This window comes from Oryx dammah, unplaced genomic scaffold (genome assembly GCF_014754425.2).
Source record: "Oryx dammah isolate SB20612 unplaced genomic scaffold, SCBI_Odam_1.1 HiC_scaffold_19, whole genome shotgun sequence".
In the NCBI taxonomy this organism is placed as follows: Eukaryota; Metazoa; Chordata; class Mammalia; order Artiodactyla; family Bovidae; genus Oryx; species Oryx dammah.
Window position 1 is genome coordinate 62,837,853 of NW_024070203.1, and position 26,771 is coordinate 62,864,623.

The 26,771-nt window shown below is 34.0% G+C and overlaps 1 protein-coding gene across 3 annotated transcripts in view; it reads left to right on the plus strand.

Annotated features, from left to right (window-relative positions):
- LOC120878903 (CUB and sushi domain-containing protein 3-like) overlaps positions 1-26,771 on the plus strand; it is a 1,427,768-nt gene that overhangs the window by 144,793 nt on the left and 1,256,204 nt on the right. For all 3 annotated transcript variants that reach the window (XM_040261811.1, XM_040261812.1, XM_040261813.1), the window contains exon 2: positions 25,810-26,032. In XM_040261811.1, the coding sequence (XP_040117745.1) occupies positions 25,810-26,032 (223 nt within the window). The remainder of the gene's footprint in view (positions 1-25,809; positions 26,033-26,771) is intronic.

The window sequence follows — 26,771 nt, forward strand, 5'->3', positions numbered from 1 at the left end:
TAGATATTTTCCTTTCTCTATTATCCTCCTTAATGTAGATAATGCCAGCCTAAGGGCATATAGTAATATGATAATTTATAAAATGAGTTATCCCTCAGAATGACAACTTAATATAGCTTCATAGAAATATTTTTCTTTGTATATAACTATTAGAGAAATATGGTCTAGGTATCACTACATGTGCATTAAGCATCTATTTCTTGTATTTTACTTCTTCAGTTTCAATAGCAATGATAAAATTTCATGGACTAGCAATTCTTTTGCTGTAAGACAAATTTTATAACCACCACACAGAGAAATAAATCTCCTGATAGCCTAGTATTTTTCAGTTACAAACATTAAAAGGAGTGGTTTATATGTCCATTTGGTACAAACATAGGTCAATGTTAGATTCTGATAGTTGGAGTACATAAAACAAATGATGGAAGATAAAGAGTCATTAATTTGAGGAAGTCAGTAAGGAATCCTTTCTACTCCAGTCCAAAAATATTTAATTGTGAGGCTCTGAGGAGTCATTTCTTTGGAAACTACTTTATTTTAAAAAGACTGAAGAACTCTAGCATTCTTCCTCTCCCTTTAAGTTTTTCATGATGAACATTCCAATTTGGGTTCCTATATTTTAAATCAAATAGTAGTAAATTAGAAACATTATTTAGGATTTGAAATTAATAAATACATTTCATACTTATACAGAAAAGCATTTATTTGAAGAAGGCAGAATTATATGGAATCTACTGCACTGCATAGTGTTGAAGGGCTTTTAAATGAATGCAGTTTATAATTGCACTAAAAATTCTGTATAATACATGTAAGCCTAAAATAGAAGAAGATAACTTATAATAAATGTAACCCTGAAACACACAGACACACACACACACAAAAAAAAACATGTACAAAACACCAAAAACAAAGCAAAAACACAAAGCAGGGCAAAACCAAAAATAACCTGTGTTCTTGAGCATTCCATGACTAATTTTTTTGGTTCAGTTATGTTATGTATTCAGAAGACTTAATGTTTTTAATTGAATATGAGGACAATCTGGATGTAGCTTCCCACTCCTCCCCCTGCCACATACACCTTCCCCCTTGATCTACCGGGTTGACTTTGTTACTCCTGATATCAAGGTATCTCTTTTAATCCTCACCCTTTGCTTCCAAAGCTATGTGCTCTGGTAAAGAGAGAAATCTTAGCATTCATAATAACTTCATAGCTTAATTATGAAGTTGTACTAACTGTTTAAGAGTAGGGGCCATGGGTTCACTCTGCCTCTGTTTCATATAGCAGTCTACTACCTATTAACGCTGTGCACTATTAATAAATTATATAAATTCCCTGTGCCTCTACTGGCTTTTCTGTAAAATGAGGATAACAATGGTAAGTATCTCAGAGTGTTATAGTAAAAACTATAAATAAAGGTCATGCATATTAAATTCTTTAAAGAGAACTGGGTACACGTATTAACTAACAATGACCTTTAATCTTATTAATGAAAATCCAAAGCCCTAAATAATAGATATAGACAGTAAGCTAAATGTGTATTATCATCATAGCATATTAAAATTACACTCACCCTTATTTTCTAGTTTCCTGGTTAGAAAATCAGAAGTGACTGTCTTTCTCAGTTGCACTTACCTTGTAACCATTGCCATTTTCAATAGGCTCTTTCATCCATAAAATGCTCAAGCCCAACATCAACCCTTTTTCCTAAGGATTAAGTTTATTCTTGGAAGTATACACACCTATAAAATTTTGTTATCTCCCCTTTGACTACTGAAGCTCTGCTTTGAGCTCTCAGATAATCTTTGTACAATGTACGTAGTTAATACCATGTCTCTTTATTTTTATCATTCTTTGTATTCACACCTAGGAAATTTAGTTATCTCCCTTTTGCCAACTGAAACCCTGTTTTGAGCTCTCAGTAATTTTTGCAAAATATATGTAGTAAATATCATTTCTTTTTATTTTCATCATTCTTTAAAATACTCTTTAGAAAATGTTCTTTGTTTAAAATGAAAGTTTGTATCCTGACAGTAAGTCTCATATATTTTCTTGCTAACAGCCATCTGTCAGCAGGTTGGAGTTGAACTGTTATAGCTCTTAAACTAAAATACATTTTCAGTGGTGTGAAAACTGATGCAAGACAGCTAACTTATATTTTACTTCCTTTATTCCTCTGCACTACGTCACCTGCAGAGTTTTGTCCCCAAAACAGTAATATCCTCTTAACTGTCACTCACACTGCTGCTTTCCATACCACAAAAGAAAGAAAGCCTGTGATAGAATTCAGAAGTCCTTGTGATTTGTTTGCTGATGTGCCAAGGGCTATAACCATTCTTTGGACTCACAAAAGGCCTGTTTTTCACCTTTATATCCTTTCAATGTTACTGTTCCTTCTAAAGCAAATAGTGACTCCAGGCCTAAAGGAAGAGCAGGGAGGTGTGGAAGGAGATAATAACCAGAACAGCTAATATTAGCACTAGGTTAAGATGTGTTGGGTAGCAATAAGAAGAAGAAAAAAGAGAAATCATATTATTGCTTCTTCAATGAAAAAAAAATGTGTCAAAAGGAAGATAAGTTGGAAAATACAACCATGAAAGCTTTTCAGTTACTTTATTGATATAGAAATATTTTTCCTGCTCTTTCCAGCTCAGTGCTTTCTTGCAAAAAAAAAAAAAAAATTTTTTTTTTTTTTTTAATAGAAGTGTTCAGGCAAAATGCATGACAGGCAGCTCATGTCTGGAGGATTTTAAGAACCTCTAAATGTTGTCAAGTATGAGAAGGGTGATTGAATTCATGGTACCCTCAAATATAATAACTCAGAAGAATTTCATTGCCTGGAGTATGTTAATTTTATCATAAAGAAGAAATGATGAAAAAACAAGTTAAATGTCAGACACCACAAAAATCTTGGTATTTTTCCACTGGTACACCCAAACTGTACATTTTCTATAAAAAATAGAGAAAAGAATACCTCTTTGTAACATTCATTGTGGCAAAGCATGAAATTCATTAAGCAATATTCATTGCCACACAAGTATAAATCATTTTATAATTTCTTTGCTTTATGTTGATCATCTTGTATATTCCTCACAGTTATTTTCTTAATTTATGTAATTTTATTTGAAGGATATTTGCTTTACAATATTGTGTTGGTTTCTGCCATACATCAACATGAATCAGCCATAGGAATATATATGTCTCCTCTCTCTTGGCCCTTCTTCCCACCCTCCATCCCATTCTACCCCTCTACATTGTCACAGAGCACTGGTTTGAGCTCCCTGAGTCATGCAGCAAATTCCCACTAGCTAACTATTTTCCATATGGTAGTGTATATGTAGTACTTGATTGGAGATAGGAAATTGAATAATTCTAGACTAAATTGTGTCAAGTTTACTCTAACAAGACAAGGTAAAATATAGAAATCAGAAAATCACAGCTGTTTAAATAACAAAAAGGCATTCTGAAAAAGTTGCCTTGTATATAATTACTCTTGTGGTGTTATACACACAGAGCTTCATTTTTTTAAAAAATCTAATTTTCTTGGTACTTGTCAACTAGTTTTTCCATCAGCAAAACACTCCTTTGAATTGTGACATAGGAATGAGAAGGACTTTTTGATTCCTCAATTTCTAGCTGCCTTTTGAAAAGCCAACCTAAAAATTTTTTGAGCCCATTCATCTTACATTTATGGTCTAAAGAAGTCTGCTGTATTTCTTATCAGAGAAGAAATTAAAGGAGAAGGGGGTTGGAAAATCATAAAGTTAACCTACCAAGAGGGGTCAAATAACTATTCAAATTTTAGAAAATTTGAAAGAAAAAATATAAAAAATTAAGAAAAAATATATCCTACCAGATAACAACTAAGTGTGGGTAGTGAGAAGAAGATGGAAATAACTTAGAACAAAAATGAATAATCAGTGATCTAATCAGCATAGTAAAAAAATTACAGAAAGTAAAAAAAAAAAAAAAAAAAAAAAAGCAAATAACATATTTGTGGAAATTTAAATTCTGGAGCCAAAGTGTGTGATTTCAAATCCCAACTCTGTCACTTTAGTGCAATGTGATCTGGGCAGTTACTCTTAATTACTTTTTTTTTTCTCGTATGCTTGTTTTCTCAACTTAAAATTGAAAAACTTTCAAGGATATTTTATAGGGATGTTGAAGCACAGTACAGGATAGGGCTGCTGGGAGGAATAAATGAGTTATTACAGGAGACGTGCTTAAAATAAATAAAAGCAAATCACAAGACTAGACATGTTTTCTAAAAGAAGTAAACAGTAAGTGAAGAATTTTTGTTTTTTGCTTTTTTTAACTTTTTATTTTATATGGGGTAGAGCTGATAAACAATGCTGTGATAGTTTCAGGTGAATAGCAAAGGGACTCAGCCATACATATACCACCCACATCCATTCTCCCTCAAACTCCCCTCCCATCCAGGCTGCCACATAACCTTGAACAGATTTCCATTGTGCTAAAGTATGTCCTTGTTGGTTACCTATTTTAAATATAACAGTGAGTTTTGTTGTACTTCTTCAGTCATTAAGTCATGTCCAACTCTTCGCAACCTCATGGACTTAGCATGCCAAGCTCCTCTGTCCTCCACTAACTCTCTGAGTTTGCTCAGATCAAGTCCATTGAGTCAGTGATGCTATCTAGCCATCTCATCTGCTGCTTCTTTCTCCTTTTGCCTTCACTCTTTCCCAGAATCAGGGTCTTTTCCAAACAGTCAGCTCTTTGTATCAAGTGGCCAAAGTATTGGAGCTTCAGCTTCAATATCACTCTTTCTAATGAATATCAGGGTTGATTTCCTTTAGGATTGACTGGTTTGATTTCCTTGAATTCAAAGGGACTCCCAAGTCTCCAGAGCCACAATTCAAAAGCAATTCTTCAACATTCAGCTTTCTTTATGGTCCAAATCTTATACCTATACATGACTACCAATAAAACAATAGCTTTGACTATACAGACCTTTGCAAAGTGTTGTCTCTGCTTTTCAATACACTTTCTAGGTTTGTAATAGCTTTCCTTCCAAGGAGCAAGCATCTTTTAATTTCATGGCTACAATCAATATCTGCAGTGATTTTGGAGCCCAAGAAAAGAAAATATGTCACTGCTTCCACTTTTACCCTTCTCTTTGCTCTGAAGTAATGGGACCAGATGCCATGATCTTCACTTTTTAAATACTGAATTTCAAGCTAGCTTTTTCACTCTCCTCTTTTACCTTCATCAAGAGGCTTGGCTCTTCATCACTTTCTGCCATTAGAGTGATATCATCTGCATATCTGAGGCTGTTGATATTTCTCTAGGCAATCTTGATTCCAGCTTGTGATTCATCTAGCCTGGCATTTCACATGATGTACTCTGCATAGAAGTTAAATAATCAATAATATATACCCTTGTTGTACTCTTTTCCAATTTTCAACCAGTCAGTTGTTTCATGTCTGGTCCTAACTATTGCTTCTTGACCGACATATAGGTTCCTCAGGAGATGGGGAAGGTGGTCTGGTACTGCCACCTCTTTAAGAATTTTCCATAGTTTGTTGTGAGCCACACAGTCAAAGGTTTAGCATAGTCAGTGAAGCAAAAGTAGATGCTGAAACTCAGCAAAAGTAGTTTTTCTGAAACTCCCTTACTTTCTCCATGATCCAAAGAATGTAGGTAATTTGATCCTAATTTCACTGGGCTATACCATGCTGGATCTATATTCTATGAGACTTTTAAGAGAATCTTTTATATTGGGTAAGCGTCCCAAATTTATGACAAATTGTATTAATCTTTGTCTTTTCAACTTTTGAAATTTCCTAACAAGCTTATACATCAAATATAATATTTAGTATACAACTTTATATTATTTTATATGTTATATACATTTATTAAGGGGAATTTGATGTTTATGTAATAATGTGGCTTTATAATTTGCATTATAGTTATTTTAGTTAGCATAATAAGATTATACTTCTACGGAAAGCCTGAGAAATCTTTATTCAAGTTTAAACAGAAGGCCATTATCACTTTATTTTTCATAGTTTCTATGTTTTAAATGTAATGCTAAAACAGCTTGGATTTACAGATTTACCCCTTGTTCTGATATTTATTAATATTTGTGAATAACCATATTAATAAAAATATCATGCTGCCTTAAGTATTATGCCTTATAACTATGATTGATACTTTATATACATTACTTCTAATTCTTATAACCTAATTTTACATGATTTTAATTATAAACTTTGGTCCAAGGAAGAAAAATGACATAACAAACCTGTATAATATTTATCTATAGCAAGAGTGAGTAAAAGCCATTGATCAACCTAAACATAAAATAATAAAAATTTTATAAACTATACAGTGCTATGCAAGATTAATTATTATTATTCTACCTAAAGATAATGAAACTTAGTAAAGTTATTTAAACTTATATTCTCTTGCTCATTGCAGATCTAATTTTCTGTAATTGATATTAATAATTTATCTTTTATTTTAGTAGTGAGAGAAAGACAATTTGGTTTGTTCATGGATGTATAAACACAAATTGTTGGAATATGAAACTACATCTTTCTATGCTAAATTTTCTTATATTTATTTCACAATACTTGCTGCAGTTTTTGTTAGTCTGATGCTCAAATGATAGTTAAATATAATGTAAATATCACATACAAGTTGATATGAATAAAATAAAAGATTAGGGAGCCATAGTTTATGTGGGATTATTACAATAAGAAGTAGACTTTCTTTTTAATAGCTGGGTAATATTCCATTGTGTACATGTACCACAGCTTTCATATCCATTCATCTGCCAATGGACATCTAGGTTGCTTCCACGTCTTGGCCATTATAAACAGTGCTGCAGTGAACACTGGGGTACATGTGTGCCTTTCAATTCCGGTTTCCTCAGTGTGTATGCCCAGCAGTGGGATTGCTGGGTCGTATGGCAGTTCTATTTCCAGTTTTTTAAGGAATCTCCACACTGTTCTCCATAGTGACTGTATTAGTTTGCATTCCCACCAACAGTGTAAGAGGATTCCTTTTTCTCTGTACCCTCTCTAGCGTTTATTGTTTGTAGACTTTTTGATAGCAGCCATTCTGACTGGTGTGAGATGGTACCTCATTGTGGTTTTGATTTGCATTTCTCTGATAATGAGTGATGTTGAGCATCTTTTCATGTGTTTGTTAGCCATCTATATGTCTTCTTTGGAGAAATGTCTGTTTAGTTCTTTGGTCCATTTTGTGATTGGGTCATTTTTTTTCTGGAATTGAGCTGCAGGAGTTGCTTGTATACTTTTGAGATTAATTCTTTGTCAGTTGCTTCATTTGTTATTATTTCTCCCATTCTGAAGGCTGTCTTTTCACCTTGCTTATAGTTTCCTTCATTGTGCAAAAACTTTTAAGTCATTTGAATCAGTTCTAATGAGGTAGATGAAATTGGAACCTATTATACAGAGTGAAGTTAGTCAGAAAGAAAAATACCAATACAGTATATTAACACATATATATGGAATTTAGAAAGATGGTAATGATGACCCTATATGTGAGACAGCAAAAGAGACACAGATGTAAACAACAGACTTTTGGACTCTGTGGAAGAAGGCGAGGGTGGGATGATTTGAGAGAATAGCATTGAAACATGTATATTATCATATGTGAAATAGATTGCCTATCCAGGTTCGATGCATGAGATAGGGTGCTCAGGGCTGGTGCACTGGGATGACCTTGAGGGATGGGATGGGGGAAGGAGGTGGAAGGGAGGGTCAGGGTTGGGAACACATGTACACCCATGGCTGATTCATGTGAATGTATGGCAAAAACCACCACAATATTGTAAAGTAATTAGCCTCCAATTAAAATAAATTTTTAAAAAAGAAAAGTTGAACAGCTAGTAGAGAAACAATTATCTCTTAATCATATTGCCTCAACTACTAGTCCTTGGAATTCTCCTGTCTTTGTTATTAAGAAGAAATCCAGGAAATGGAGAATGTTAACTGATTTAAGAAAAATTAATGCTATAATTGAACCTATGGGTGCTTTACTACTAGGCATTCCATCACCCTCTATGATACCACAAAATTGGAAAACAAAAATCATTGATCTTAAAAAAAAAGAAGTAGTCTTTCACTTTATTTTTAAGCAAACATGGATTTATAAATCTATTTTTCAAGTGCATGTAATTTGAACTCCTTAAAAAAAGCCTATAGACCTACAAAGTATGTGATATGTGTATAGCTATTCAATATAAAATTGCTATAATGTGTGGAAAATTAAGGTATATTAATTAAACTATTTATATTTCTGTTTTCTGAATGTTAAGATAGCTATAAAATCATTGGGTATTATTTTTTAAAAAACTTTAATATTTCTTGATTTGTACCTGTGTACAAATAGTACAAATAGTAATAGATATTGGAAATTTTAAAACATAAATAATACTTGACAGCTGTTCCTTACTCCAGCTATGATTGACTATAAAATGCACAAACAGTAAATTTTGATTGATTTTTGGACTTTAGAAATAATATCTATTAGAGACTGGATTATGTTATCTTCCTCCAAAGACTAGTAATTCTTGATATGGAAGGGAAGTGACTTATTTTCTTGTCACCTTGAACTTTAGTAGTTTTGATTTCTTATTTTATAGTTTTTATATTTGCGATCTACAGAAAGCTCAAAATGTTTGCCAGTCCTGTAAATTTTCAGGACTCAGTCTCTAAACTTAGTGTCCCAGTGTCCAACTTTAGGTTTCATTGGGGTAGGTTGGTAGTATATATTACTCTACAATGTGGGCTCATTTTGCAAAGGCTCCTAGTATATCAGTTGGATAGTGAAAGTGAAAGTGAAGTTGCTCAGTCGTGTCCGACTCTTTGCGACCCCATGGACTGTAGCCTACCAGGTTCTACTGTTCATAGGATTTTCCAGGCAAGAATACTGGAGTGGGTTGCCATTTCCTTCTCCAGGAGATCTTTCCAACCCCGGGATTGAACCCGGGTCTGCCGCATTGTAGACAGACGCTTTACCATCTGAGTAACAATATGTTAATTAGATTTTGCTACTCTAGGGAGATGAGTGTTCTAATGATCTGCTGATAATTCCTTCCCTGATGCTGATCAAAGTCTACATTCTCTGTTCCAGCAGTAGATGACAAAGCAGCTGTTACATGACAATTCTTGGATGGTCTTACTTTGTGCATCTATAGCATTGTCATGGAGTACGTCAAGGCTGTATATTGTCACCCTGCTTATTTAACTTATATGCAGAGTACATCATGAGAAACGCTGGGCTGGAAGAAGCACAAGCTGGAATCAAGACTGCCGGGAGAAATATCAATCACCTCAGATATGCAGATGACACCACCCTTATGGCAGAAAGTGAAGAGGAACTAAAAAGCCTCTTGATGAAAGTGAAAGAGGAGAGTGAAAAAGTTGGCTTAAAGCTCAACATTCAGAAAACTAAGATCATGGCATCTGGTCCCATCTTTTCATGAAAAATAGATGGGGAAAGAGTGGAAACAGTGTCAGACTTTATTTTGGGGGGCTCCAAAATCACTGCAGATGGTGATTGCAGCCATGAAATTAAAAGACGCTTACTGCTTGTAAGGAAAGTTATGACCAACCTAGATAGCATATTGAAAAGCAGAGATATTACTTTGCCAACAAAGGTCCATCTAGTCAAGGCTATGGTTTTTCCAGTGGTCATGTATGGATGTGAGAGTTGGATCGTGAAGAAAGCTGAGCACCAAAAAATTGATGCTTTTGAACTGTGGTGTTGGAGAAGACTCTTGAAATTCCCTTGGACTGCAAGATCCAACCAGTCCATCCTAAAGGAGATCAGTCCTGGGTGTTCACTGGAAGGACTGATGCTGAAGCTGAAACTCCAGTACTTTGGCCACCTCATGTGAAGAGTTGACTCATTGGAAAAGACTCTGATGCTGCAAGGGATTGGGGGCCAGGAGGAGAAGGGGACGACAGAGGATGACACGGCTGGATGGCATCATGGACTCAATGGACATGAGTTTAGTGAACTCCGGGAGTTGGTGATGGACAGGGAGGCCTGGAATGCTGTGATTCATGGGGTCACAAAAAGTCGGACACAACTGAGTAACTGAACTGAACTGAACTGAAGCCATCAATTTAAGTGAATATACAGATGGACTTCTGGTTACCCCTCTCTGCACAACTCTATTTTCTCCATGCTCCATTCCACAAAATCTAGTTGCTCTGTTTGCCTTGAACTCTGAAATCTTCCTCCTCAAATCAGTGGAATCACAATACTCTTTGAAAACTTCAATTCTCCATACCACTGTTGGGAAATTCTTCTCAGCAGAGAACTGGGTGGGCTCTAGGGCTGAAGGTATGAAGAAATATAATGAGTTTACTGTTGTGCAAACTGAGCTGCTTCCAAGAAAGGCAGAAGAGTTTGGCAGTCATGGCCAGTACCCTATATGGAATGTGTAAGGCAATGATTACAATGACCTTTTCTCTTCTCTTAAACTTTTATCTTCTGCCATGCCTCACACTGGCCAAACTCAAATTGAAGCAGGTTGGCCAGAAGGCAAGGGCTGGTGATGTAGCTTACAGGGCTCCTCTCCAGTAGTATAGCAAAAGAAACAGAGACATTTTAGTGGGGGGAAGGAATAACCAACCTAGAGACATTTCTGAATTTAGTACAAGTAATCTTAAATTTATAATGGAATACACTTTTACTCACATATTCATATAATCATTAGGACACTGTGAAAATTATACAAAAATCCAGTTCATTACCTTAAATTATAATATTATATATATATATATATATAAAGTCTCAATCATCAAAAGGAATATAAACTAATATTCCTATAGATTTTACAAATATTCTACAGCTTGAATAAGTTTAAAGATCTTTTAAAAGGCAGATTCAAAGCCAGACAGGCATAACTGATATAATTTTTAGAAGATTAAATAATAGTCACTTTTCTAGTTTTCTAGGAGCTATATATGCTTGCTAATCTTCACAAGAATTTTTAAGCTAAATGTATTATTGTTCTTAATTTGCAGACCAGCAAACTGAGTCTCAGAAAGAGTAATTAAATTTCCCAGGATCACAAAGCTGTTAAGTGATAAGGCCTGCTGCTAAGTCTCTTCAGTCATGTCCTACTCTGTGTGACCCCATAGCCAGCAGCCCAGCCTCCCCATCCCTGGGCTTCTCCAGGCAAGAGCACTGGAGTGGGTTGCCATTTCCTTCTCCAATGCATGAAAGTGAAAAGTGAAAGTGAAGTCGCTCAGTTGTGTCTGACCCTCAGCAATCCCATGGACTGCAGCCTTCTAGGCTCCTCCGTCCATGGGATTTTCCAGGCAAGAGTACTGGAGTGGAGTGCATAGGGCCAGTTCTGTGCAAATCCAAAGTTTGCTTTCTGAATAATACAAGCCACTGAATATTAAAGGCAATTAAGTTAATGAGATGACTGATATAAAAGTAAATGGCATTTTATTTAAAGAGGAAAGGAATGCATGTGTACCTGCTCGCTTCAGTCATGTCCCACTCTTGCAACCCTATGGACTGTAGCCTTCCAGGCTCCTCCTCCATCAGATTTTCCAGGCAAGAATACTTGAGTGGGTTGTCATGCCCTCCTCCAGGGGATCTTCCCAACTCAGGGATCAAACCCACATTTCTTGCATCTCTTGCATCACAAACAGATTATTTACCCACTGAGGCACCCGGGAAGCCCGAGGAAAAGAATAATACAAAATAAAAAACAATATTACAATTTATTTAGAAAACCTGTGAAACAGTCTGGAGGGACTGTTGACTTTAAAAAGCTTTTGGATTATTCAAAGGCATTGGAATTATACCAAAAGACACTGTTTAGAGCACATATGGTTCATGGGATATGATTAGTTATAATTAATATCCATTTTAACATCTAAAGGTCTGAAGAAAATTCAGAAAAATTAGTAACAGAAAAATATGGTGAAAAGCATCATATTAATGGACTATTTTTTGAAAATGTTCTTTTAGTCCAAGGAGAAAAGATATAGTGTATATTAATCACTAGAGGTAGAATGTGAAATCTGTGGTCAGTGTCTGATAAAATCCACAATTTCTGAACATTTAAATTTGAAATACTAATATATTTTAACATGATACCTTATTTGATACATTGTGTGTGTGTGTGTGACAGTCACTCAGTCACGTCTGACTCTTTGTAACCCCATGGACTATACAGTCCATAGAATTCTCCAGGCCAGAATACTGGAATGGGTAGCCTTTCCCTTCTCCAGGGGATCTTTCCAACCCAGAATCGAACCTAGGTCTCCCTCGTTGCAGGCAGACTATCAGCTGAACCACAAGGGTAGCCCATTTGATACATTGCTTGAAAATTAAAGGTTATCCTGATCCTTCAGTATTTTTGTATTAATCAGTTCAAATTAAATGTCATTTATATTATAATTTTATTGTAACTTTTCTTGACCTTAAATTTATAATAATGTTCTGATGAACTGTTTATAAGCCTACAGATGATGTTGCAGAAATAATTCAACTTTCATAATTTTCAATTGGAATATTGATTTACAGTAGTAATTCTATACTTTTGAACAAAAGATCAGAGAATCATGTATTGAAGTTAGGAAGCAACAGGAGACCAGTGATTTCCTCCCTTTGACGTTACAGGCTAGTGTTTATATGCAACCTGATATGTGTCTAATCTCATTTGACAGACTGATAGGCATTTCTCTCTTGCTTATATTTTTTAAAAGGAATATCTGTCTCTAATTGTTCTTTCAATTACAATTAATTTATCCAATTTTATTGCTTGAGTTGTTTCTTCAGAAACTTTCAAATGCTACTAGAAATCTTTCAGCTATTCCTCAAGTCTGGCAATTCTAATGTTATGGAAAATGATGAAAATATTATTCTAGGTAATCCTCAACAACATGAACAAATCAACACATGGACACTTACAGTATATAAGAATCCAGTGAATCCAGGAAGCAAAATTACATATTTCTTTCTTACCATTGAGAAGCAAAGAATGAATATCATGGATATGCAGAATGGCCTGAGTAACAAAGTTTGAAATGTTAACAGCAGTCTGCAACATGCCAATGGAACAGTAGAATTAAAATACTTTAGAAAATATGTCTTGAACAATCTCTTTTACCTTAAACCTGAAAGATATATTTTAACTGATATTAGAAAAACTAGAGTAAAAATGAAACATTAAAATTCATTAAAGAATCAACTCAAATTTGAATATTTTTCTGAGGCTCTATATTTTAGATAGCTTTTCAAGGACTCATGTATAACGACTACCATGCATGTATGTGCTAAGTTACTTCAGTTATGTCTGACTCTTTGTGACACTATGGACCGTAGCCTGCAGGCTCCTCTGTCCATGGGATTCTCCAAGCAAGAAGACTGGAGTGGGTTGTCATGTCCTCCTTCAGGGGATCTTCCTGACCCAGGGATCGAACCTCAGTCTCTTGTAACTCCTGCATTGCAGGTGGATTCTTTACTGCTGAGCCACTGGGAAAGTCCAGTGCCTACCATATATATCTATAAACTATTTGCTTTTGTCTGTTTTAACCATTAGATTTTGCAGATTATGGTTGAAACACTGTTATAAAATATTTGTAAAAGCTGACATCCAGTACAGTGCTTGGTACCTAGCCCATACTCAGTGAATGGTATTGCCTTGAACTACTGAATTCACTGTAATTGTTTTGTCTGAATAGTTGTATCCGTTAATTTTGTAATACACTTCAGATATAGATTTTAGAATGAAAGATTTTGTTGGTTAAAAAATTTGCTGAGAGAGTAGCTGGTGTGACACAAAATGAAGAAGTATAAGTGATAAGAAATAAAGATAAAGCAAAATAGTGCAATTTCTACATCTAACTCTGATGGAGTAGCATGTATTGGACAACTGTTTCATCAAAAACAAGGATAAAAAAGATAAAACCTTTAAAAGGCAAATAAAAAAGTACTTGTGGTTAGAACTAAATTACAATAAATACTGGAGACAATTTTTCAGATAGAAGAAAAATAGACCTAGATGAAAAGACTGAAATGATAAAACAAGCAAATATGTAGGTAAATCTAAATGTATGTTGAGTAATTAAGATAGTATTAGTATTTTGGGGTGTTTAAATTATATGTAAACTTGTCTACAAAAACAGTATTACAAACATCATGGGATGGGGTTTAGTTATAATTCTCTAATATTCTTGCTTTATTTGGGAAGTGATGAGGGCTAATTTGTAATTGGCCCAAATAATCCAGAATACACTTTTTACTCTCTAGGGTTACTACTATCAAAACATGACACTAGCAAGATAATAGAAAAAATGCAGTTTAAAGGCCTAACATAAAAAAAAACGTAAAAGGAGAAAGTAAAAGAATAAAAAACAGGCAAAACAAACAGAAAACAAATACAAAAAAAGTAAGTTTAAATTGAGTAAATACTCCAAAAGTGAAGATTGTCACTTGAGTTTAAAAACACAAAAATAAAACACTAAACATTGCTTATAAGAAATCCACTCAGACTATAATAAGTATAAACACTAATATAAATAACTGAATATATCTATACTAATGTCAGATAAAGTAGACCTTATGAATAATAAATGTTATGTTGTCTTAAGTATTATGCCTTGTATCTATGACATGCACTTAATATACATTATTTTTAATTCTTATAAAATAGCTTTAATTATGCAAGTATGGTCCAAGAAAGATAAATGACAGGTAAAGCTTGTATAATATTTATTCACAACAAGAGGGAGTGAAAGCCATTGATCAATCCAAAGGAAAAATAAAAAAATTTATAAACTATTAAGTGCTATGCAAAATTAATTACTATTATTCTACCAGAAGATAACATTGGAAAAATCAATAAAATTGACAAACTACTAGAAAGAGTGATAAAGAAAAATGAGAAAAGACACAAACTACCAATATTAGGTATAAAAGAGGAGTGACACACCACAGACCTTACAGACATCAAAAGATAATAAGGGTATGTTATGAACAATTCTGTATGCATCTGTTTAACAACTTAGATAGAATGTACCAGTTAATTAAACACACACACACACACACACACACACACACACACACACACACTTATAAAATAAGTAATTTGTAATAGCCCTAAGCCCTATAACTGTTAATGAAATATAATCCATAATAACAAAACTCCCCTAAAATAAATCTAATGCAGATGATTTGATGGATAATTCTAAAAAGATTTGAAATTAGTTGTTTGTCAGTTGCTTCATTTGCTATTATTTTCTCCCATTCGGAAGGCTGTCTTTTCACTTTGCTTATATTTTCCTTTGTTGTGCAGAAGCTTTTAATTTTAATTAGGTTCCATTTGTTTATTTTTGCTTTTATAATATCATGTAAGAATCGAACTGCCAGTCTATGTCCGATGTAGGATATGGCACGCTTGGGGCTGGTACACGGGGATGACCCAGAGAGATGTTGTGGGGAGGGGGGTGGGAGGGGGGTTCATGTTTGGGAACGCATGTACAGCTGTGGTGGATTCATGTCAATGTATGCCAAAACCAATACAGAATTGTAAAGTAAAAAAAATAAAATTATATAAAAAATAAAAAAATAAAAAAAAATTTTTTTTTAAATAAATAAAAAATAAAAAGATTTGAAGATGATTTAACATTAATTCTACATAGTATCTTCCAGAAATATAAAAGGAAGGAACACTTTCCATTTAATCCTTATAAAGCTGGCACTATAAATTTCAAAACTAGATAAACACAGTGCATAAAACTAATATCCCTTATGAATATATATGAAAAATATTAGCAAACAGAATTCAACAATATAAAAAATGATTGTAGTAGGTTTTATAACAAAATTGCAAGAATGGTCTTATCTTCAAAAATCAATCAGTGCAATCCATCAAACTAAGGTTAAAAATGAAAAAGCATTATTCCTAATTCAAGAAAATAATATGAAATGTATAAATATTAGAAACAATTAAAAGTGTCCCTTTTTGTGGGTGTCATGGTAAGCGATATAGAAAATCCCATGGATTTACTAATAGACTCCTAGATTTAATAAGTGACTTCAGCCAATCACAAATACAAACTAAACATTTAAAAATCAATTATAAGTTTTATATACTAGCAATAATATGTGGAGAAGGAAATGGCAACCCACTCTGGTATTCTCGCCTAGAGAATCCCGTGGACAGAGGAGCCTGGTGGGCTGCTGTCCATAGGGTCGCACAGCGTCAGACACAACTGACACGACTTAGCATGCATGCATGCATTGCAAAAGGAAATGGCAACCCACTCCAGTATTCTTGCCTGGAGAATCCCAGAGACAGAGGAGCCTGGTGGGCTGCTGTCTATGGGGTCGCACAGAGTTGGACACGACTGAAGCAACTTAGCAGCAGCAGCAGCAATAACATGTGGATGTCTTAATTAAAATAAAGTATTATTTATATTAAGAAAAAAATAAACTACTTAGATTTGAATCCAGCAAAACATGTTCAGGGATTATCCACAGAAAGCTAAGCAAGACTGAAGAAAGAAAGCACAGAAGATTCAAATAAATGGAGAGAAATATTGTGTTTACAAAATGAAAATCTGAACATAGTAAAAATATCTGTTTTCCACAAAGAGATACATAGGTTTAATGTGAGCAAGATTTTTTTGTGGATATAGATTAGATCATGCTAAAATATATATGAAGATGCAAAGAAACTAGATGAGCTAAAGAATTTTGAAAAATAATGAAGTGGAAGGAATCAGCTTGATTTTATAGCTTCTTTTGTAACTACTGTGATAAAAAATGTGGTGCTGACAATAGATCAATGGAATAGAACAGAGAATCCAGAGATAGGCCCACACAAATATGCCCAACTAGTTTTGACAAAGGTGCAAAATTATTTCAATAGAGAGAGAGAGAGAAAAAAAAAGACTTACCAGCAAATGGTGCAACAACAGTTGGACATCCAAATACAATTAATAAATAAATAACTTTGATCTAAGTCTGATGTATTACACATAAAAAAATAACCAAAATGGATCACAACTTGAATGTGAAACCAGTCTACTAAACTTACAAAAATAAATAAGAGAATATTTAAGATCTAGAGCTTCAAAATAAATTCTTAGCCTTTATACCAAAGCAGGATTTATAAAATAAAAAATTGATAAAGTGGAATTCATCAAAATTTTAAAACTTTTACTGTGACAAATATCCTATTTAAAAGATGAAAAAATCAGTTACAGAATTTGAGGAAGATTTGGAAATCACATAGCAGAGAAAGTACTACTATTCAGAAGACATAAAAACTCTAAAAATTCAACATTAAAAAAAAACTAATTATCTAATTAGAATATAGAGAAAAGTCATTCCTTAAACTGCATGTTAATTTAAAGTATCTTAAAATTAAAAGATTATTTTAAAAGTAAAGCTATTCAATTTCCTTCTGATTCCCCCCAAGTTAACTTCCTATACATTTAAGAGTTTATTTTTGAACCCTCAAGTCTATTAAGTTGCTTATGTCCATCCTTATGCCAGCTTTACACTATGTTGATTGCTGTAGTTTAGCTTTGCAATATCTTTTAAATTAATAAGTGTGAGTCATCCAACTTTGGTTTTCTCTTTCAAGATTGTTTCGGGTATTCTAAGTTCTTTATATTTTAGTATGATTCTAGTATAGTTTGTCAATTTCAGTAAAAACAAAACCCCTATTTCTCCTAGGGATTGCTTTGAAAAACTGTTAAAATTAATAAATCTAGCAAAGTTATGGGATACTAAATCAACATTTAAAAGCCATTTGTATTTCTAAGTACTAACACTGAACAATCTAAAACAGGAAAATAAACATCAAACCACTTATAATAACATCAAAAAAGAATAAAATACTTAGGAATAAACTTAACCAAGGAAGCAAAGACATGTTTTCTGAAAACACTGCAGAAAGAAAAAAGTTTTAAAAAACACATGCAAAAATTGAAAGACATACCATGTTCATAAATTTGAAGATAATATTGTTAAAATTTTCAGATTGCCCAAAGTGATATACATATTCAATGCAAACCATATCAAAACTCCAATGGTATTTTTAAATAGAAACAGTAAAATAATATAAAAATTCATCTGGAACTACAAAGGATCCAAATAGCTAAAACAATCTTAAATTTAAAAAGTGAAGCTGTAGGCTCACATGTTCTGATACAGGATATAGGATGCTTGGGGCTGGTGCACTGGGATGACCCAGAGAGATGATATGGAGAGGGTGGTGGGAGGGGTGTTCAGGGTTGGGAACTCTTGTACACCTGTGGTGGATTCATATCAATGTATGGCAAAACCAATACAGTATTGTAAAGTAAAAAAATAAATAAATAAAGCATATACTCATATATAAAAAAATAAAATGAAATATATTAGATAACTCTAGCAATCAAAACACTATGGTACTAATATAAATATAGAAACATCAACCAATGGACCAGATAGAGGACTCAGATGTAAACCAACAAATATATAGTCAACTGATCTTCAAAAAGTGTGTCAAGAATACACAATGAGGAAAGGAAGTATCTTCAACAAATGGTGTTGGAAAAACAAGATACATGTAAGAGATTTAAATTTGATCTTTAATTTGTACTATACATAAAGATTAACTCAAAATCGATTAAATATTTAAACATAAGACCCAGACTATAGATCTCCAGAAGAAAACTTAGGGGTAAAACTTCTTGACATTGGTTCCAACAATAATTTGTTGGATATGACATCAAAAATACAGGCAATGAAAATAAAAATAGATAAGTGGGATATACCACATTAAAAACTTCTATAAAACAAGAAAACAGTTAAAAGGCAACCTATGGAATAGAAGGAAATATTTGCAAACCATTTATCTGATATCCAAAATTTACAAAGAACTTCAGTCAGTCAGTCAGTTCAGTTGCTCAGTCGTATCCGACTCTTTGCAACCCCATGAATCGCAGAATGCCAGGCCTCCCTGTCCATGACAAACTCCCGGAGTTCACTCAGACTCACGTCCATCAAGTCTGTGATGCCATCCAGCCTTCTCATCCTCTGTCATCCCCTTCTCCTCCTGCCCTCAATCCCTCCCAGCATCAAAGTCTTTTCCAATGAGTCAACTCTCATATGAGGTAGCCAAAGTACTGGAGTTTCAGCTTTAGCATCATTCCTTACAAAGAAATCCCAGGGCTGATCTCCTTCAGAATGGATTGGTTGGATCTCCTTGCAGTCCAAGGGACTCTCAAGAGTCTTCGCCAACACCACAGTTCAAAAGCATCAATTCTTCAGCACTCAGCATTTCTCACAGTCCAACTCTCACATCCATACATGACCACAGGAAAAACCATAGCCTTGACCAGAAAAACATCTATTTCTGCTTTATTCAGTATGCCAAAGCCTTTGACTGTGTGGATCACAATAAACTGTGGAAAATTCTGAAAGAGATGGGAATACCTGACCACCTGACCTGCCTCTTGAGAAATCTGTATGCAGGTCAGGAGGCAACAGTTAGAACTGGACATGGAATAACAGACTGGTTCCAAATAGGAAAAGGAGTACGTCAAGGCTGTATATTGTCACCCTGCTTATTTAACTTCTATGCAGAGTACATCATGAGAAACGCTGGACTGGAAGAAACACAAGCTGGAATCAAGATTGCTGGGAGAAATATCAATAACCTCAGATATACAGATGACACCATCCTTATGGCAGAAAGTGAAGAGGAACTAAAAAGCCTCTTGATGAAAGTGAAAGAGGAGAGTGAAAAAGTTGGTTTAAAGCTCAACATTCAGAAAACGAAGATCATGGCATCTGGTCCCATCACTTCATGGGAAATAGATGGGGAAACAGTAGAAACAGTGTCAGACTTTATTTTTCTGGGGTCCAAAATCACTGCAGATGGTGATTGCAGCCATGAAATTAAAAGACACTTCCAAGATTACTTCTTGGAAGAAAAGTTGTGACCAACCTAGATAGTATATTCAAAAGCAGAGACATTACTTTGCCGACTAAGGTCCGTTTAGTCAAGACAAAGAACTTATGCAGTTCAATACCTAAAAAACAATAATTTTAAAATGGGCAAAGGACTTGGATAGACATTTCTGTAAAAAGACAAACTAATAGCCTACGGCTGTATGCCGAATATCACTCATCATCAGAAAACTGCAAATTGAAACCACAAGGTCTATTCATAGCTGTAGGATGGCCATTACCAATATCTACATCCCTTTTATATGGAGAAATTGGAGAAGTTGGGTACTGATGTGAGAATGCAAAGTAGTGTAGCTACAATAGAATACAGTGTAGAAGTTCTTCACCCTTGAAGAACCTAAAAATAAAACTACCATTTGACCCAGAAATCACATGGTCGTTTATTAAAAAAAATTGAAATCAGGATACCAAAGAGATACTTGCATTCTCAAGTTCATTACAACACTATGCATGATATCCAAGAAGTAGAAACAATCTATACATACATTGAAGGATGAATGAATAAAGAAAATGATATATATATATATATATAATATAAATCCACTTTTAAAAACAAGAAAATGATGTCATAGGCTATACCATGATTGAACCTTGAGGATATTACGCTGTGATGCAAGCGAATTATAGAAGACCAAATAGTATTAAGATATGATTCCACTTATATGATATTTTCTAAAGTAGTCAAATTCAGAGAAGCAAAAAGTAGGATTTCAGGGGATAGGGGAACAGGAAAATTAGGAGTTATTTTTCAATGGATATAGCATTTCATTCAAGTAATATAAAAAGTTTTGGAGAATTCTGTCTAAAATATACACTCCAAAACTGATAAGAGGATATACTTCATATTACATGTTGCTTACCACAGTAAAAGCTTTCCAGGTGGCTCAGTGGTAAAGAATCTGCCTGCCAGAGCAGTAGATACAGGTTCAATCTCTGGGTCAGAAAGCTTCTTGGAGAAGGAAATGGTACACCATTCCAGGATTCTTGCCTGGAAAATTCCTTAGACACAGGAGCCTGGAGGGCATGGTGTTGTAAAGAGTTAGACACAACTTAGCAACTGAATATACACACACACCACAATAAAAAGGGTAATTGCTACTATTGAATTCATTACAAGATTTTATCCCACAGATGTTATGTGTCAAAAAAGTGTGAGCTTGATAGTGGGAGCTGAGGGGTGGGGTGGGGGGGGAGAAATCTGATCAAAAATTGGGCACAAAAACCCAATTGCAGCAGATGAGAACAAATGTGAAAAAAAAAATTTAAGCACAAGTATGAATGTTGTTTTAGCGTGGAACTTAGCACAAAAGAAAAGAGAAGAAATGATAAAATATCATAAAATACTCTACAAATAGGCACTGCATTATTCTGTAGCAGGAAGGAAAGGTAAAATATGGACATGGAAGTGAAAAAGAAAATATCTAAAAATCTATGTTGTTAACTAAATTCTTGTTGATAATATGACCCAAATTATAGGAATTTTAGTTGCTTTTCAAGTATAAATTGACTAAATGGACATTAAATGCTACTATGTGAAAAACAGAAGACATTCAGAAACTGTCAAAGACTGAATTTATGGAATTTTTCAATACCAGTTTTAAAGACCAGATTGCCATAAACACGTACTGAACTATTTAGACTTAAGTTTTGCTTTCACATGTTCTCATAGCAAAGTGTGCTTACCCTGATCATAGCACTTATTCTATACTAAATAAAATAATCTATATTCCCTTGCTATCTCATTTTGTAGTTTGTCATTAAAACAGGCAAAGATATGTTCTTTTAATAATTTTATGCTGAAAGCATTACATAAATGATAAATAGATGAACAAATATTTGAGAGAGCTCATCAAAGGGGATGGGGCTTCATGTGTACTATAAAGAGCAGCAAGGACTTGTGACTTTATGAGAGCAATGAATAAGCAAAGTTGTTTAATTTAGGAATGTAAAAGTATATGAATGGCAATATGGATTACCGATAAATAATCAGAAACCCAAGCAACTGTATCCTAAAAGAGAAGTAAGAAAAGGTAAAGTAGCCATTGAAACATATGTGAAGGATACAACAAGGCAATTTACAAAAGATGAATAATAAATGAATTAAAAACATAAGATATTTGATTCCAATACTACTCAGAAAAATGCAGAAATAAAATAGAAAATACGCTTTTGCCTTGCAAAATTTGCCATGTGAAAAAAAAATCTAGTATCACTGAAATCAGGGTTGGAAGTAGGAAAAACTTAATAATCTTGTGATAGCAGCAAAAATTTTTACCTTCTTGAAGATAGTTTGGCTATCCTCTAAGTTTAAAATTTAGTACTCTCATTTCTGGAATTTTATCTGCAAGATATATCACATAACCACACAAGAATATATGTTCAAAGTTGTTTTTTCTACACATGAAACCACAAAGAATGAAGCCATCAAAAGAAGATGTATTAAAAAAATTATAGTACAGACATACCATATGCCATTTAACTATGTAGTCATTAAAAAAGGAACGTATTAGACATATACATGTGGATCCAGAAAAATATCAGTGATATTTTACAAAGTTAAGAAATCCAGGAAAAATATGCTTTAGTATGACTATTTATAAAAAAAATATCTAATACATAGAAATACACACATATCTGCATGAGCCAAGAAATGACCTGAAAAGATTAGCTAATAACATTGACTAACCTGTTTTGCTTTGAAAAACTATTTACTTCTAACCTTCTGTGTGGGAAAATTATCAACCTTCTGTTAGAAAAATGTACTTTATGATTAATACTGTGATGTTTAATCAAACATACATTAAAAATGAAAATAAAATGAACACAGATAAGAAAGTTAAAAATAAGTGTAACTCCTAATTTGCCTAGAGGGGGAAAAAAAAAAGTAAAGCAATTGAAATGCATGAATCAGCAGGCCCTTGAAGAAGTAATGGACAAAGCTGAGCATGTTATTTTAGGACATATGTCCTTTTTCTAAAACCATCAGGAATATGGGGCTTGAGACTATATAAAACAGCCCATAGATCAGATTGCAGCTGAAGAGATTCATGCCTGCATTTAGTTATGAAGTTCAAATTGGAAGCTGTTCAGGCAGAAAACTAATAGAAATGGGTGATAGCTAATTAACCTAAGGCTTCAAAGTAATTGCTCCGCAAGTAGCAATTTTAAAAGGGACTTTTCTCTTTTATTTTTATTTTTGAAAATTATAAAATGCTCTACGTGACTCTGGCAAACGAGTAAAAATATAAATTTACAAATACTGAATTTTTGAACATTTTTGCCTCATCCAACTTCTTGGCAAATTTTAGAAAAAGCAAAAGAATCACAAGACCTGTGCCACATATCACATACTGAATAACCCATGCTCTCAACTTTGTTGCATATAAAGATAATCAGAGTATATTACTGAAGTCAAAGTGGCTAGGACGATAGGGTTATACTGATTAATCCAGTCCTGAGCCATTCACTTCACCACTAGTCAATTGAGTCAGCTACTCCAAAGCATATAGCTATTTAGTGGAGAAGTGACTCCCCTAGCAAAAGCAAGGTGGTCATATGGAATGAATGGACAACAACCCAAATTAGCCTCCATGTGCCATTATATACAACTCTGGCTTCCCATCTTTGATGAATGATTCCTTATACTTTTAAAAAATAGTTGTACCTTTATTATATGTATTCATTCCTTCTGAGAGAGAGGCATCCCTAATGTCCTGTATCTCTACATCCAGTTCCAAATACAGATAACTTGTGTAGTATGGCATTCTCTCACCCCAAATTATCTGGATATCTCTCACAGCTTCATGGTATCTAAACTTCATGTAGGATGCATAGATGTGGAAATGAAATCTGGGAATTCTGATGAGAGGTGATGAGAAATTCTCATCAGAATTTCTGAAACTGAGGCAGGAAAGACAGGACCAGGACCAGGACCAAGGGCAGTCTCCTCATGTAAAGACATTAGGAAGGAGGAAAATATACCTCTTTGTTTTGCAATTAATGAAGCCATAACACATGGAGGAATGGCATCTAAAACAGAAACTTCTTAGCATCTGAACAAGAAATTCTGACCATAAAAATGGAGGAGCACATGCAGATAAAAATGTAGCTGATGACCCTATAGGACCTTCCACATGTGGCACTTGGAGGGGAAGATTTAAGGGAAAATGACTCTTAGATTACATGTATAGTGGTTACAGGAGACAAATGTACAAGACCAGAAGCCAATGCAACCTTGTGCAATCCAGGCAACATCTCAACCATCCCCTCAATGAGTATTCCACCCCTAATCTAAAAGACCCTCCATTCATTCAAAGGGCTAAAATAAGATAAAAAGGGGAATCAAGAATCCTGTAGTGTACTCCTCTGTGGCAAGGATGCCTGTACTCTTCCTCTTGTAGTGTGTAACTTTTGCTTTAACCTTAATAAACCACTTATTTGTTTTCTTTGCTCCTCAGCCACAAAGTGGGGTGTTTGTTTGTGTTTATTTTTTCCTTGGTGTTTTGTGTTCTTTGTCCAAATTCTTTTGGACAAGTTAAACAAACTGGACCTTTGATAAGATTTTCTGGTATCAAAACCATGGCTGCCTGGCTCTAGATCCAAGCTTTAATGTAGACTAGTCTAGGGGCTTCCCTGATAACTCAGCTCATAAAGGATCTGCCTGCAATGCAGGAAAACCAGGTTGGGAAGATTCCCTTGAGAAGGGATAGGCTACCCACTCCAGTATTAGGATTCCCTGGTGGCTCAGAAGGTAAAGAATCCACTGCAATGTGGGAGCCTGAGTTTGATCCCTGAGTTGGGAAGATCCCCTGGAGGAGGCCATGGCAATCCACTCCAGTATTCTTGCCTGGAGAATCCCTATGGACAGAGGAGCCTGGCAGGCTACAGACCATGGAGTCTCAAAGAGTCAGACACGACTGAGCAACTCTCCACAGACTAGTCTAGATAAATGCTGGGGACCATATTTTCTGATAAATCTTTGATCTTTTCATTACCCAATATGACTACAGAATATCATATATTCATAAAAAATTCTTTAAGAAGCATGCTATTTTTTCTAGGTATTTGAAACAGTTACGCTCTCAATAATTTAAACTTACCAGAGAAATAGTAAGGAAGTTCTTAAGATGGCAGCAGTAAGTTTTTCAGGATTCAGTTTTTCTCACCAACCTTTGGTGTCATTCCGATATGGTTAGTTTAGGATTGTGCTCCAGTCAAAAGATCAATTATATAGTTGTTGTTGTTGTTGTTGTTGTTGTTGTTCTGTTTTTGTTGTGTGTGTGTTTTGTTTTTTTTTTAGGTCTGAGCCATTTATCCCTCTGCTAGAATCAGAGTGGGACAGATTTTTCTAAGGTGCATTGTTTACATGCTGGAGATTTGCATACAAAAAAATGTTAGCACGATTTACTAAGACAAACTGCAGTTAATATTCAAGACCCAAAATGCATACTAACATCATTAAATTTAAATGGTTGTGTATGAGTGTCCACAATTTGATTGGAACTACTTCTAGGATTGTGCTTGCATGTTGGATCATGTAATGGATAATGAATCAGTAGTATGGAGAATTTTATTTCATCAACTGGTTTGTAACTAAGCACAAGTTGTACGATAAATAACATGTCTTCTAGTATTTTGCTATTGGTGGTTTACTATTTAAAAAATAGGTAATTTACCTAATTGTTAAATTGTTATTTACAAAATTATTGTAGCATGGGTCTTAGAAAAAAAAGGCTTTTTTTCTAAATAATATGCTTCTAGATTGTTCTTGTTTTTATTAATAATATTAATGTCTATTTATTTGTCTTTTATTACAGGATTTATTTATACATGTGGTGGAACTTTAAAAGGACTGAATGGCACTATAGAAAGCCCTGGTTTTCCGTATGGATATCCAAATGGTGCAAACTGTACATGGGTAATAATAGCAGAAGAACGAAATAGAATACAAATTGTTTTTCAGTCATTTGCTCTGGAAGAAGAATATGACTACTTATCCTTATATGATGGACATCCTCATCCTACAAACTTTAGGACAAGGTTAGTGTATTTTGAATGGAAAAATGTACGGAAATATTTAATGGGTAAAAGAAGTTTATTTTACAAAAGATGCTTAACATTTGTGGTGAAATTCAATTATTACTCCTTTAGAAATATATCATCCTATGAACAAATTAGCTCCATAGTCTGACTTCAGAACACTAATAAGTTATCTCTCCAAAAAGTGAATTTAAATTGAATTGTACCCCTTTAGAGTGGTTAAAGATACTTTGATTTTTAAGATTCTTGCCTCACAGTTTCATTCTTTATGGGCATGACTTTTAGTAAAGTGAAAGCATGTAATGCATCTTTCAGTGGTATGTGACCAATTTTAATATACAATAATATGCAAAATATTCAAAATCAATGTTTATAACAGAATACATTAATTTTAGATAATGTGTATAGTTTATAAACTTTAAATATCTGAAAAGTAGATCCTCTTATATCACCAACTGGGACATTCATGATTCTGTCCATACAAACCGAATTATTTATTTTTAAGTTAGTTAATAAAACAGATATGAAAACTAACTGGTACCCTGACTATTTATAAGTGTTTCTTCAGTATTTCATTTTAGGATATATAGGCATAATTTATGCTGTTTGTCAAGAACTCTTTTTAAACATAAACCAATTCTAATTCAAACCAAGAAATTTATTTTTTTTAATTTTTATTTTTACTTTATTTTACTTTACAATACTGTATTGGTTTTGGCATACATTGATATGAATCCAC